The 14465-nt window shown below is 42.6% G+C and overlaps 1 protein-coding gene across 9 annotated transcripts in view; it reads left to right on the forward strand.

Annotated features, from left to right (window-relative positions):
• The window catches only part of SEMA5B (semaphorin 5B), a 260702-nt gene that overhangs the window by 187022 nt on the left and 59215 nt on the right, over window positions 1–14465 (forward strand). For all 9 annotated transcript variants that reach the window (XM_084522998.1, XM_084522997.1, XM_084523001.1 and 6 more), the window contains 6 exons: window positions 115–213; window positions 963–1176; window positions 3754–4039; window positions 8402–8537; window positions 11813–12020; window positions 14208–14415. In XM_084522998.1, the coding sequence (XP_084379124.1) occupies window positions 115–213; window positions 963–1176; window positions 3754–4039; window positions 8402–8537; window positions 11813–12020; window positions 14208–14415 (1151 nt within the window). The remainder of the gene's footprint in view (window positions 1–114; window positions 214–962; window positions 1177–3753; window positions 4040–8401; window positions 8538–11812; window positions 12021–14207; window positions 14416–14465) is intronic.

Below are 14465 nucleotides of genomic sequence, written 5' to 3' on the forward strand. Positions count from 1 at the left end.
TCCAAGTTAGAGGTAAAGAAGGTGCATTCCAGCTGCCACACAGGTACTTTTTAATGTAATAAATAACCCCACGGTCTTCTTTTCAAAGTTCGTCTCTGTCTTGTGTCCCTACAGGAAGAGTGTCAGAACTATGTCCGAGTGCTGATTGTTTATGGCAAGAAGGTTTTTACCTGTGGCACCAATGCCTTTTCGCCAGTGTGTTCCAGTCGTCAGGTCTGTTTTGCCTCTTTTGCAGTGATGGAGGGGCTGGGGTACATGCTCTGGGGAAGGCCAGTCATCGACAGGGCTTCATGGGTGCAGAGAATATGTTCCAAATGCAGTTGATCTGAAATTGTTTTGGTTTGGGGTTCTTGGCCCCGTTGGGCCAGGGGGTGGTGTGTCTGCAGGTAGGGAGCAAAAAACTCATGGTATGGGTGAGCCAGGTTTGGACAAAGTGCTGCTCATGTAAACCTTGGGTATGCTGTTGAAAATGGGCAATACAGACAGGCTTAGCTGTGAGCACCTCCTGAGCTGAATGCTTAAATGTTTCCTTCAAAATAAATGGCAAAACTCCCTTTGGCTTCAAGGGAGGCAGGAGCAGGTTCGGAGCAATGTTAATTTTTATATTTTTTAATGCCAGTACACATTCAGAAGGTGCCTATGGAAGATTAGAAACCTGTGCTAGCAAGAGGAGCACCTGATTACTGTGAGTGGGTTGGGCTCTGCAGGCTTTATTGGCAGGGGAATTACCCTTCTTACAAAGCAGGAGGATCAGTGAGGCTCAGACACAACTTCTTACATTGGCAAGTGATGTATGTAAAGATCAATTTACAGTCATCGCTGGCATTATTGTCTTATAGCTGCCTGTTTTTTTTTTACCATCAGGGCTTTGCTCGGAGGTACTCATGGGCAAACTGAATTCTCTGTGCCAGTACGAAAGCCAGCTGCTCTTTAAATTCTCTCCTCTCTCCTTTTAAATACAGGTAGGAAATCTTAGCAAAATCATTGACAGAATTAATGGAGTGGCTCGGTGCCCGTATGACCCCCGGCATAACTCGACAGCTGTGATTACATCACGAGGAGAACTCTATGCTGCAACTGTAATTGATTTCTCTGGACGGGATCCTGCTATTTACCGCAGCCTTGGAAATGTTCCCCCACTTAGGACAGCACAGTACAACTCCAAATGGCTCAATGGTAAAGTCATGCGGGTCGTATCTGAGCAAGAGGTGTATTAAAGTCAACTTGGCAGGCTTGTAAATCCTTCCTTCTGTTTTCTTATTGGAATACAGAGTTATGATGGGGATGGGCTTCCGGTGCAATGATCAGTGCAGCTTAGAAGACATTTAAAAATAGCCTGGAAGGATGTCAGAGGAGTTGATTTAGAATATGCAAAGTGGGTCTTACAGGCTACTTAATATATTTATGGGTCTCTGTCTTCTGAGATGACCAAGTGCATCCTTTTAATGAGAAAATCCCTCAACGATTTGAAGATCCAGGTTAAATAAAGCCTCATGTTGTTGACCCAGTTCTGCAATGTGTTGAGCACACTCTACTTCCACTGTCTCAGCTGAAAATGGTTCGTTTCAGTACAAGATCAGTCTGAAAATGAGAAATTTCACAGCAAGCTATGTTACATGTAAACCCATGGTGTTGTGGATTTATAGTTATTAAAAGCAGCTGTTACCCCAGTGTGATAATACCCTACATCAAACAAGTTGTAGAATTTCAACCAGTAGTTCCTGCAGTAAGTCCATATCCTCTGGCTGGGACAAAGCACACCTTGACTGAGCAGACTATAATGATGGAGACCCCAATATTTCCTCTCTTCTCTCTCAAGGCCAAGGTAAGTTGACCAAGTATTCAGAATATTTCTGTTGGATTTCAGAACCTTTCAATCAAGGATATGAACAGTGGGACTGTGCACTCTCTGGAACTTCATGAGAATGAACTTAGCTTCTGCAGACACTCATAGATAATGTTATATGGAGAGCAGGACCTGTAGAAGAACGTCATCAGGCAAGACTGTGAGTGAATTAGGACAATTAGTAGCATAGCTCATATACACTCATTACAAATATGTGCCACTTGTCTGCACATGAATTAAGAATTCAGAAGGAAGTCACACGGGGGAACCTTGGAACAGGGGAGTTTAAAGAAGGACAAACAGAAACCGAGTTTCTAGTCCGTGGTCGGAAAAGCTAACATGACACTTGGATTTACAACTTTGTGCAGTATTGGGGACTTTGGACTAATTTCATCCCATTCTGGCCACTTTTCAACAAGAAACAGAAAACTTGAAGATGATTCAGAGAAGAGCCATGGAGTGATTTGAAGCTTGGGAAGTCTGCCTCACAGTGAGAGACTTAAGGAGCTCAATTTATTTATCTTTCTGAACAGGAGATAAAAGGTGGTTTGCACATGATATGGAAGTACTTACACCGGGAGAAGATCTCTGGCAGGATAAAGATCTTTAATCTAACAGACAAGTCATGACAAGAGCCTGTGATTGGAAGCTAAAACCAGATAATGTCAAATGGAAGAAGAAGTGCAGGTTGCAGCTGGGGCAGTCATTAGTCATTTGAACGAGTCACTGAGGAAAGTGATGAATGTAAAGCCATGTGACATTGTCCTGTAAGATCAGATCTCCTTCAAAAAATGCGGTCTAATTCACCTGTTAGTTGTAGGATCCGATGGTGGAATTACAGGGTGAAGTTCTCTGGTTCATATTAGACGGAAGGAAGGTCAGGTTGGTGATCACAGCGATCCCTTTAAAGTTCACTGTCTGAAAGAGAAAGTTTGATCAGAGATGCTCTGCAGTGCCCTTCCCTCTGAACCATATTCTACCTCCCAAACCTTCCTTGCAGCACCATGAGTCTGCCCTCCCCTCTGCCAGACTCTGTTCTCCTTTCACTCCTGGGCTGCAGCATTAAAGAAATTCTGTACTTTCCTTTGAGCATTACTCAGAAATGAACATCGTAAAAGCACCTGTAAAACCAACAGGTTTTTGGTTGTTGTTGTTTAGTCATATATTATTAATTGGCCAATCTTTTCTCTTTGCCAGAGAAACTGTTGGGATGAAAGACTGTACACTTTAAAGCTTTGTTAAATAGCCAATTAAAATATTCATTACAAACCAACACCAGGTTCTTTTTAATCCTTGTGAAAACAATAACAATGATTCCAGGAGAAAAAGAATTAAGGAGAGCTTGCTCTGATACTGTCAGTTTGTGGCGTGGTTTTGTTTTACGGACATAAGATAATCTTTTGTGCCTAGAAACTGGAAAGGCTTTGTGATAAAAGCCAGATGTGATTGCGCTGGGAAAATAGGTTGAATGTTTCAATGCAGCAGTCTGGGGAATCGGGCGGATGCAAGCAGCATATTTAACACACCATAAGGTGCACTTCAGAAGAGAATAGGTAAAAGAACCCAATGGGAAGGCTTTATGTTGTAAAATAACTGTAGGTACAGAGAGTAGTCGTGCATATGCAAAGCGTTAAACTCTGCTTTCACTGAAGTCAGTAGCAGCAGAGCCAATAAAGTGGGGAAATGAAGGGATCCTTCCATGATCTGAAAAATGGAGCTAGAGCTGTACCCCCATATATCATTATTCTCATCTACTGTTTTTATGTCTGCTGCTGACTCCAAACTCCCTGTGGTCGCAGCTTTGACAGCCTATGTAAAAGGAGCTGGCAGTGCAATGCATTGGGCAAGTCACTGAGCACGGATTGATTTCTGACCTGTATAAATCTCTTCACGTGTTTGTTTTTCAGAGCCTAACTTTATTGCTGCCTACGACATCGGTTTGTTCACCTACTTCTTTTTCCGAGAGAACGCAGTAGAACACGATTGTGGGAAAACAGTGTATTCTCGTGTGGCCAGGGTCTGCAAAAATGACATTGGGGGGAGATTTTTGCTGGAGGACACATGGACAACTTTCATGAAGGCCAGGCTGAACTGTTCCCGTGCTGGAGAAATCCCTTTCTATTATAATGAATTGCAAAGCACCTTCTACCTTCCTGAGCAAGACCTGATCTATGGTGTCTTCACCACTAATGTGTAAGTTGCACTGGTTTTACTGCCCTTCTTCTATCCCCAGCAGTCTGAAACCGGCAATACTCTGATTTCTTAGACAGTCTGAGCAATAATTTTTGAAAGATCCCTTGGTTTAATGCAGAGGAATAGATAGGTCTGTATTATCCATCACAGCAGCATTGCCTTTAGGACAATGTTTTTAGTCCGTTGTTCATGGATGCCTGGAGTCCCTTACGGGGTGACAGTACATTTCTAGGGTAACTTAATTTGATTTAAAACTGAGCTGTGACAGACTTTTGACTTTTTGTAGTGCCAATGCTACTTGTGGTGTTCGGAGAGCTGGTATGAAAATGACCCAGTAGAAAAAAAAAGATTTTTCAGCCAGGTTCACTGCCTGAATGATCTGATGCTATTGTGGAAACATCGAGATTGGCCCTAGAAATGGACAGGTACATGTGCTTGGGAGAGAAGTATTGGAAGGAGGAAAAAGAGGCAAATGGGATGACAACAGCAGGGACTGAAATCAACATAAACTGCTGAACAACATAATATAGAAGCAAGGTCATGGAGGCTACACAGCGTTTAACATTTCCAAGTGGGTCTGTACCTCTGCTACAAACAGTTTGGGGTCCATAAATCAAAAGCAGTGTTGGAAATCTGAGGGGAAGGAATGATTTCTGAAACTTCATAATCACCTTTTCTTGGCTTGATATTGAAAAAACTTGTAATTGGAATGATTTAGTGTAGCTGTGAAAGCAGAAAAGAGAAGAGGAGTTAATTAAAAAATATATTAAAAAACTCATAATGTATTTTTTTAAGTCAGAAAAACTCAAATAACTTTTTCTCTGAAGCCCAAGGCTAGGATGATAAGTTTCAAGCTATAACCAGTCTGTGTGGTATTGAGTTTCAATAATGCATGCTCTCCAGGGGGGTGTTATCCTGATGTGTAAACTAGAGGATGAAAATCTGAGTTAGTTACTTCACATGACAACCACCCAAAATATCTTTCTCATGCTGGTTAGCCAACTTCTTTGGGGCTTTTTGTGCAATAGAGAGTACTGTTCAATATGAATAAGTGTCTGGTCCCAAGAAGCCCCACAGCAAAACAAAGAAGTGAAGCCCCTCTGAAGTACAGACCTTAGGTCTGTTCTCTTTGGCATGGCAGCCCTTGAAGCCACAAAGCATCAGACCCAACTTTTTGAGCTAGAGCACTGTTGGGAGTTTCACTATAATGACTTTTATAAAGTCAACAGATCCAAAATGATATTTCCAGTCTGTAAATGCCAAGAAGTAGGTAAGTGTTTGGCCACCCTCATTCACCTTCCATGTTTTTTTTTCTGCACGACTGTTGCCAACATCAGTCAAAAGTGAGCTGTTGGAGAAGTGACGAGGAAAAGGTTGTGGAGTCTCTTTTGTTGGACATTTTCAAAATGGACATTCCACCTGGACGTGGTTCTGGGCAACCTGCTCTGGGTGGCCCTGCTTGAGCAGGGATTTGGACCAGAAGACATCCAGAAGACATTCTGTGATTCTGTGAAAAAATAATAATGAGTGAGCACTGGACCTTGACTCTGGGCTTCAGGGAAATCTATCCTGGAGTCGAAAGGAGCATGAGTTGTTCCCCCTGAAAACATTTAAAGGCTGTTAGCCAAACTGCCTGAATGTGTAAAGGAAACCTGGCTACTGCTATGGGCAATTGAGATGGAACAACTTTTTTTTTTTTTAATATCAGAGACACTTTTATGCCTATAGTGATAATGTTTTATCTATCCATTTGTCCATTCATCCAGCCAAGAACGGAAATTGGAAATGAGAATAAAATTATTAATAAATGTACAATATTAATCAAATTTATATGGATTTTGTGTAAAACAGAGGAGACAGACTAGCTCGGGTTGGAACAGTTCTTTTGTGCTGTGTCTGTCTCCCAGGTTTGCTAAAGCATGAGACATGGTAAGTGTTACCCTTTCCTCTTCGGATTGCACTTAAGTCACTCTTCTTACATTACGGGTGTGTGTTCCCTCTGGTATCTTCTGAGGACAATATAATATGTAACATTTGTGTAATTGAAGAGATGAGTTATTGATAATAGCTGAAGCTAGATCAAGTAGCGTTTTGGGTCTACAACATGATGTTCTTTTGAGAGTTCAAAGAGAAAATGTTCCAATTTGTCATCCGACTAGAGAAATAATGGTAATTATTCTTCTAACTTCCACTGGGACTTATATCATGCTGCATGAGCGCTGCATACAAAGAGGGCTGATGCGCGCTCTAGCCTGAGTACCTTTATAATGGAATACTGATGCACCACAAAACTATTATTTTTTGTTTAAAGGTATTTTTATTTTGGCAGGTTCATCTTTAATGCAGTTACGGTCATCTTATAACAAAGGGCTTTTAGTCTGTATCATACTTATTGGTGGAAACACCCATATAAAGATTTATTGCTTCATTTTAAGCTATATCCTGCTAAATCAGTGGGAAAGAGAGCTTTTGGGGGAAGCTGTTGATGAAATATTTAAGAAGCTTTTATTAAAGTTTTTGGAGACTATGTTAAAGCCTCCTTGAACTTAACTCACCTAGTTAGTCACAGGGAGCAGGAGGTGCAATAAAGGAACTTGCAGTTCCCACCAGCGCAGCACAAGGGCCAGCTGGCCAAATCGATGCCACTGGTTTGAGACTGGGATCTGTGTTTTAGTAGGGAGGGATAGGAAATATGCCAGGCCACAGATAGCGTTATTTCATCAAAAGCCTCATTCAAAAGGAAAGGGCTATATTGTGGAGTCTTTAGCAGGGACCTAAAAAAATCTTTTTTTTTAAGTGTTTTTGTTAGACTATCAGGGTTTTATTCTTTCTTTTCCTTTTTCATTTTCCTTCTCATTCTCTTTTTTTTCCCATGTGTGCCTCAAGGCATTTACTTGTCATCCATCATTAGCTTTGTCTTAAGAGCTGCCGTCTGTGAGCATGCACTGCGTCAGTGGTGTTCAGACAAAAGTGGAGAAAGGTTCGCCTGGCGCTGCTTTGACATGTTCAAAGGGAGCTACTCCATCACTCGGGGGGTGGAAGGGCAGGGGCAGGAGCGGAGAGTGGGAAGGCAAAGCAAGAAGTTCCTCCTGACGTTGTATTGCTCTGAAGAAATATGCTGTGAAAGGATCTGGCCCTCTACTTTCCTGCCTGGGACTGTGGAGCAAGGCTTTTTTTTATTTATTTTTTTTGCGCAAGAGAGTATAATTACTGGTTTAGTAAAAAAAAAAATGTTCCTCTCAGAGAATTCAAACTGCTTTAATTAGCAGCAAGATACATACAGCAGGGCTCGGGTTATTTAAAAGGCACTGTGACGAGTCGGTTTCCTGTGCTAGCCCTATTTTTAGTTTTATTTTGATATCTTTCTCTCCAAACGTTGTTCTTTCCCTTTAAAAAAGGGAGAGGGCTGGGAGCAGGTTTTGAATTTCAGGTAACCACATAGCAAATGGCTCTCTCTGGACGTGCTTCTCGGAGATGCCGGCTTGTCAGGGAGGTGCACTTGAACCCTGTGGAAGCAAAAAGCACTGAGCCTGCTCAGGACCCTGCAGAAATGGGCCCTCCGTGGCTGAAATGGGCCAGCAAAGGCCAACCGAGCTGTGTGCAAGTCTGCCCAGGCAGCATCACCTCCCTGTGACAAATTCCCTTGCAAAGAGTCCTTCCTGCAGTGGCATTTCTCTCGCCGTGCCTCCTCTGGCTGGTGCGTGCTTGCGTGGGGAGCAGCCTGCCCCAGACAGATGCTGATCCCGGCCGGGAGCACGAAGGAGTAATCACTGAAAACAGAGGCTTGCACATATTAGCAAGACATCTTTGCCTGCTGAGCTGCCGTAACAACCAGCTTGGTGTGCACTGTCATTCTGTCCCTCCCCCTGCCTGTGTGCATGCTTCTGTATACTTACAAATAATATATATATATCTATATAAACATTAGGGGATATATTTTATAGCTGAAGATTTTAGGAGGCTGTAGAAACAGGCTTTCACCTTGAGAAACACCGGGAGATTAAAAATTATGTTGTTTGTAATCAATCAAGATAGATGGGGTGGTAAAAAAATAAAAATAAAACCAGACGCAAATAATCCATGCAAATTAAACTGTGCTCACCTTTCATGTCAGAACTACTTCCGTGGCCCTTAAATCACAGGCATTTTAAAACCAAGCTTAAAATTCATTCTCAAAAATTGTCATGCAATTCATTTGCATTTTACAATTTATTTATTTATTTTTGCTCCCTGTGAGATTGGTATCACTGTATGTCTACCTAGCAATTTACATGTATTTTATCTGAGTGAAGCTTGATGTCTGTTATGATGAAAATGTCAATGTTCTAATGATTAAATTGATTTTTTTCTCCCCTTTTCCAGAAACAGCATAGCTGCCTCAGCAGTGTGTGCCTTCAATCTGAGTGCCATTACTCAGGCATTTAACGGCCCTTTCCGTTACCAAGAGAACCCCAGATCAGCCTGGCTGCCGACGTTAAACCCCATCCCAAATTTCCAGGTACTGCTTCTGCCCTCCAGTGTGCTCCAGTCCTTTTAATGTTCTGTCACTCCACTGGGTTGATTCTTACAGGGGCTTATTTTTCCAGGAAGACCCACAGTGCAGATAAATGATATTTTTCTACCTTCATGAGTATTTTGGTCTGTGGAATTCTTTGCCACATGTTATTGAAACCATGGGATTTATGGAAAAATTTAAGTCTTTTTACACATAAAAATGTTCAGAGCTTTTGTAAGAATGAAGAATTTAAAATATCTGTGGGCCAGAGATGGTGTTCTGGGTAAAAATTTTGGAGGAAAGGTTTCCTGCAGGATATATCACTGGAATGCCCCCCCTGAAAAAAGCCTGAAACAAGCAATGCTGGCCTATGGTGCGAGCTGCATCAGGCTAGATGGACCCAAACTCTGATACATCAGGGAAAATCCACTCTTCCTACTCTCTTATTTCTGGTACACTCATCACCAATACATGAACTCTGAGCATATGGTCCTCACAGGGGATAAGTCTGCATATCCCCACCGAAGCTTGCAGATTCAATGACTGTAAGCTGAAGCTGACAAAGTCAAACTAGAATGGAGACAACCGACATTTTAAAACAAGAAAGGTAATTAACTACTGTGACTGCATAAGGATGTGATGAATTTTCCATCACTTAATGGGGCCCTGAAGGCAGCCGGTGTTTCTGTGTGAGATGGATGTCTTTCCAAGACACGGTAGCTCAGCCAGAAGTTATTGACATGTTGCAGAAGTAAGTAGTGGAAGAGGCCAGATGGACATAGTGATTCCTTCTAGCCTTAAAAATCTTCGGGTTTATGAATGAGTAGTTTTCCAGGGTTATGAGTTTACGCCAATTTGAAATGTATAGAACATGATAGTTGCTTTATGCCCAAATTCAGTCACTGCAGCACAAAGTATGAATTTGAGAGCCCCACACAACCTGAGTCCTCTGAAGTGTGAGCCCATTTTAGAGCTCAGCCCCTTCCCACCTGGGGAACCCTAGGGAAGACAAACTCATCTTTCTGTCCTTGCTCCTGCACAGTGAATCCTTTCAGCCTGATTGTGTGAATCTGGTTCTGCTTTATAATGGCAAAGGTGCTGAGGCTGCCTGCAAATGCCATCTGCCTTCAAAGTGGTGATGTCAGGGACCTTCCAAAAAGGACTCTGCAGTCAGCTGAGATCACTGCAGGAGCAGATGGGAGGCAGGTCCATGCTTCAGGCAGGGACACGCTTGTGTTCTTGCTGAGGAACCTGACTTTCTCCCCTTGAATTCCCTCACAGCACCTGAGTGAGGGCTTCTGCCTCTACAAGGTGGGACAAGTTCAGGCTCTTGATCACCCCCTCAGCTTGATGCACTCAAAACCAAGAAACAAAGCTTTGCTGAAGCCCCAACCATGCTAAACATGACTAGGGCTTTTTTTGTTTTCCCTTCAGCTTTTTTTTTTTTTTTTTTTTAATTTAAAGGGAATATTAAGGTTAACCAAGAATCAAAGACTTTCTGTCTCTTGCTGGACTAACCCAGGAGGAATAGAAAAGGACTTTGGAAAGCATTTCCATGTAGTGAAAAGTATCAGATAAAATGTGGAGTGCAAAGATTGCAGCAGCAAGATGAAAAAAAAGGGTCAGGGAAAAATAAGGAAGGGAAAAGGAGGTATGTGGCAGACAAAAGGAAGATTGCAAAAAGAGATTAAGATGTTTTTCAAGTACAGGAGGAACAGGAGGTCAGTGAAGGGCCTTTAGGAGATGACAAGGGTAATTTAGTGACAGAAAGAGGCAGATATTGCAAAAAAATTAAATTAATTTTTTTGCCTCAGTGTTCACAAAGGAGGATGAGGGAAAGATGCCAGATTTTTTTTTTCTTGCTGAGAGGAAGGAGAAATACTGAAGGATATAGAGGATCAGGGCAGTGCAGATAATCAGGAAATTAGAACAAAACAAAATAAAACCAAACCAGAGGGATGCTGTGTCAGCACACATGCTGCCAATAGCCCAAAAGGATTATCAGTGGCTTGATGAGAATAGAAAACAAAACCAACAATGACATTCCTACCACTGGGACTCCTCCTTCAGTGATGCTCTAGAAAGAAATAAGAGTGGAGAGAAAAGCATCCAAAGCAAGGCAGGAGTGTAAACCAGGAGTACAGGAGACAGGAGAAGAGATGCAATTAAAAACCCTAACGAATTTGGGATGAGACACTAATGAAAGAAAATGACCTTTGCAATAAAAAGGTATTAAAGCTCATCTGAAGACATGTCAAAAAAAACCACCACCCAACCCAACCCACACTGATATTTCCTTGGTCTGGGTACTTGGTTCAAAACGCTAAAGCTGATAAGCAAATGGCCATGTTCATAGATGATGTGAACTAGCATCACCCTGCTCAATTAATTCCCACAAGCTCCAAGACATTGGTGGTGGATTTTTAGACAAACCGAGTTGTGCACAACTGTGACAAACATGTCCGTTCCTGAAGTGAGTTCTTAAAGGTTTGACAATTGTAGGACTTAGTACACAGCTGTTAGGATTCATATCGACTGTGTAAATGTGAGCTAAATTCCTATGAGCTCATTTTAGCACATCGTAAGAGAAGCTCCACATGGTGCACCTCTGAAAGGCAGCCACACTGCAGAGTTGCTTTGATGCATATTGAGAGCATGCACATGGGAAATTTGTACACTGCAGCTGGGATGTCGTAGATCAACATCCTAATTTGCAGTATACCAACTTCCCTTCCAAGGAAAGACCAAACACCTGGACCCAAAAAGAAAAAAAAAATTTGTGCGTGTGTTGTTTTTTTTTCTTCCTACTGAAACTGCGAGGATCAGTTTATGAGAGGTGGGCCTTGAGCTGGTGTTTAAAAGACAGAAAATAAACTCTCTTCTTCCCCCCTGTGCTGTATGGACAGGGCATTGAGTCCTATCCCCGTGCACCCATTGATGCTGGAGGATGGATTCACACAGGTCAGACTGCCATGGCCTGTGAAGACAGAAGAGCTGTGTGCACGGAGGGGGCGGTTAGTGGCTGGGGATGATCACCAGGGAATGAAACACCACAGTGATGGTCAGTGGAGCAGTTGGGAGAAGCATTTTTAGTGGACTTCAAGCTAGCCATTACCCAGGCCAGGGGCCTGGTCCTGGGCCCCTTCACACAGACCTGCCTCCTCAAAAAATCACCAGGGCATGGCTGGTTGAAATCAAAGAAGCATTTCAGGGTTTGGTCTTGGGCTACTGGTGTGGGGAAAAAATGCAGGTGCTGAAGTTCAATCTTCCATGTTCAGTGTGGGACGCTGAGTGATGACAGCCCTAACGAGAACCTGACGGAGAGAGTCCTGCAGGACGCGCAGCGCCTCTTCCTGATGAACGACGTGGTGCAGCCGGTCACCGTAGATCCGTATGTGACTCAGGACAGCATTCGTTTTTCCAAACTGGTGGTTGATATCGTTCAGGGGAAGGATACTCTCTACCACGTGATGTATATTGGGACAGGTAAGAGCACCAGAGCTTAAGAAAGTTGCCTCCGCTTGTTTGTAGACGTAGCATCTCTCAGAGCCCGGTCATGGCACCATTACACAGTAGTCATTCAATATCATTTTGGCACAAAACTTCATGAAAGTTAGCTTGCCTGACTAAATTAGAAGCAGGATGGAGGACTTGAAGCAGAGTCCCAAGTGAATGGGCCATAAATCTACAGTGTGTTTGAAAACAACAATAACATTTTTCTTCCTTTTATAAAAACATGTTTCGACTGATCCGCCTAATACATTACAGCGGGAAAGAGCAAAGGTTGCTAAAATGTTCTGTGGTTTTATGCACATAAGTTGCCTCTCTGCACTATGATATACTCATCTCAAAATAATAATACTTAACTTCTAGGCTTGCCTGAGGTTTTAATTGTTTGTGTTTGCACTTCCATGTGCCTACTGGGGTACGAGTCCCTGTGCTTTCAGGAATGAGCATGCACTCAAATGTGATGCAGATGGGGAAGCTGAGGCATGTGTGCTTTTGTGCACAGCGAGACGGTGATAGTATTAAGTGTGTGATTTGGATTTCTTAATTTCTACTGCCATCCTCTAATGAGGAGGACACACTGCCTCTTCTGAAAGGCACAGATCTCTTGGATAAATGAAAGATGCTAAGGAAGGACAAAGTGTTACAAATGGTTGTTTTAGCCCATATCCATTCTAATCATAAAGGTTAAATTAAATAGTTTGATTAATCAGAGCATATGGTCAGCCTCATGGGTATAATGTTGTTATCCTCTATGGCAGAAGCTTTGACTTTAGAATAAGATGGATTGCCTCCATAAGTGTTAGTTTAATCTCAAATCTGAATGCAGAGTCATTGCTTCATTCTCGTGTTACCATCTTCCCGGACTGTGTCATAATTTATCTAACTTTTACCTCCACTTACTTCAAAAGTGATCATCTTTGATGTCTTTTAGTAATGTTCCCAGTGTGGGAGCCTCACTGGGCATTGATTATAATGAGAAGATTGTACTAACATGGAAATATGACATGGTTCTGTTATTTTGATATCTTGATATTTTAGGCGAGGAGTCTCAGTTTCAGAGCCAGAGACTGGGATCATTTCTGCCTCGCATCACTTGTGTGGAAAGGTCTTCTGCCATTAGATCAGCTTCTTACTCATTTGTATTCTCGCCCTGGTTAGTGGTGACCAAAGATGAAGCTCTTCTGGACCTGAAATGTTTAACCCGTTCAAATGCTTAAGCAGAGACAGCCCTGCTCAGAGACAGCCCTGAACACAAAATCCAATCCTGAGAAAAAAACAAACCCAAGCTTGGCCTCAGTCTTTTTTCACCCTTAAGGTTCAGCTAACTGGGAAAAAAAAATCTTCACATGGCAGCCAACTCCACTGCTGTAAATTGCTGAGCTTTGGCACCAATACAGAAGTTATCTGGATAGAAAGATTGAAGTTCAAGAACCATTGGGACTGACAGATGTCTTTTGGGGTTTTAATGAAAAGCAGTGAGGTTACCCCTTTTCCCCAGCATAGATCTCCCACACTTTATGGGATCTTTAAATTGTTTAGTTAAGAGCACTGTGAACACAAACGTATACATTTCTGCGTATGCACTGCTGATGCCATAACATCCCCTCATCGAGCTGGCAGGTTGGCTTCTTCCAGGAACAGGATCAATTAGACCCGTGACCCATGCGGTCATTACAGAGGCCTCTGAGATTTCCAGCAGGGCCTCTGCATCTGTTGTCATTTGTCATGGCATCACATCACAACGATCTGCTCCATAAACCAAAAGAAATACAGACTTTGAGGCACCAGAAATGATCCCTGCTATCTCAGGTCACCTTACTGTACAGCTCACTGGTAACAGGACCTGACTGATTTTGGCCTCAGCGCTCCAACTGGGAAATATTTCCAGGTACTTGCTCTTCAGATGGTTCATATCCTTCTGGTTTGCCATTAAAATGCAGTCCCAGATGGTTTCTCTAATGTCTGAGAACTGCTGAGGATTGTAAGCATGTAGCTGGGGCTCTCTGTACCACGGGCAGAAGGTGTGTTAAAATTTGAAAGTGACACAGAACCAGGTTTAAAGCAGTTGTGTAAAGATGACATTAATATTTCAGTCTTTAGGTAGGTGTGACGTGAAGTCAATGCCTGCAAAATTTACTCGTGCCTTGTTTCTTGTTCCACTAGAGTATGGCACCATCTTGAAGGCCCTTTCTACCACTAACAGGAGCCTGAGGAGTTGTTATTTAGAGGAAATGCAGATCCTTCCTGACGGACAACGGGAAGCAATCAAGAGTCTCCAAATCCTGCACAGCAACAGGTCGCTCTTCGTGGGCTTAAATAATGGGGTGCTAAAAATTCCTCTGGAGAGATGCTCCATGTACAGAACAGAAGGGTAAGCAAATTTACAGCTCTGATATATTCCACTTCAACTTAAACGAAAAG

Source organism: Aythya ferina (assembly GCF_964211825.1).
Source record: "Aythya ferina genome assembly, chromosome: 6".
NCBI classification, from domain to species: domain Eukaryota; kingdom Metazoa; phylum Chordata; class Aves; order Anseriformes; family Anatidae; genus Aythya; species Aythya ferina.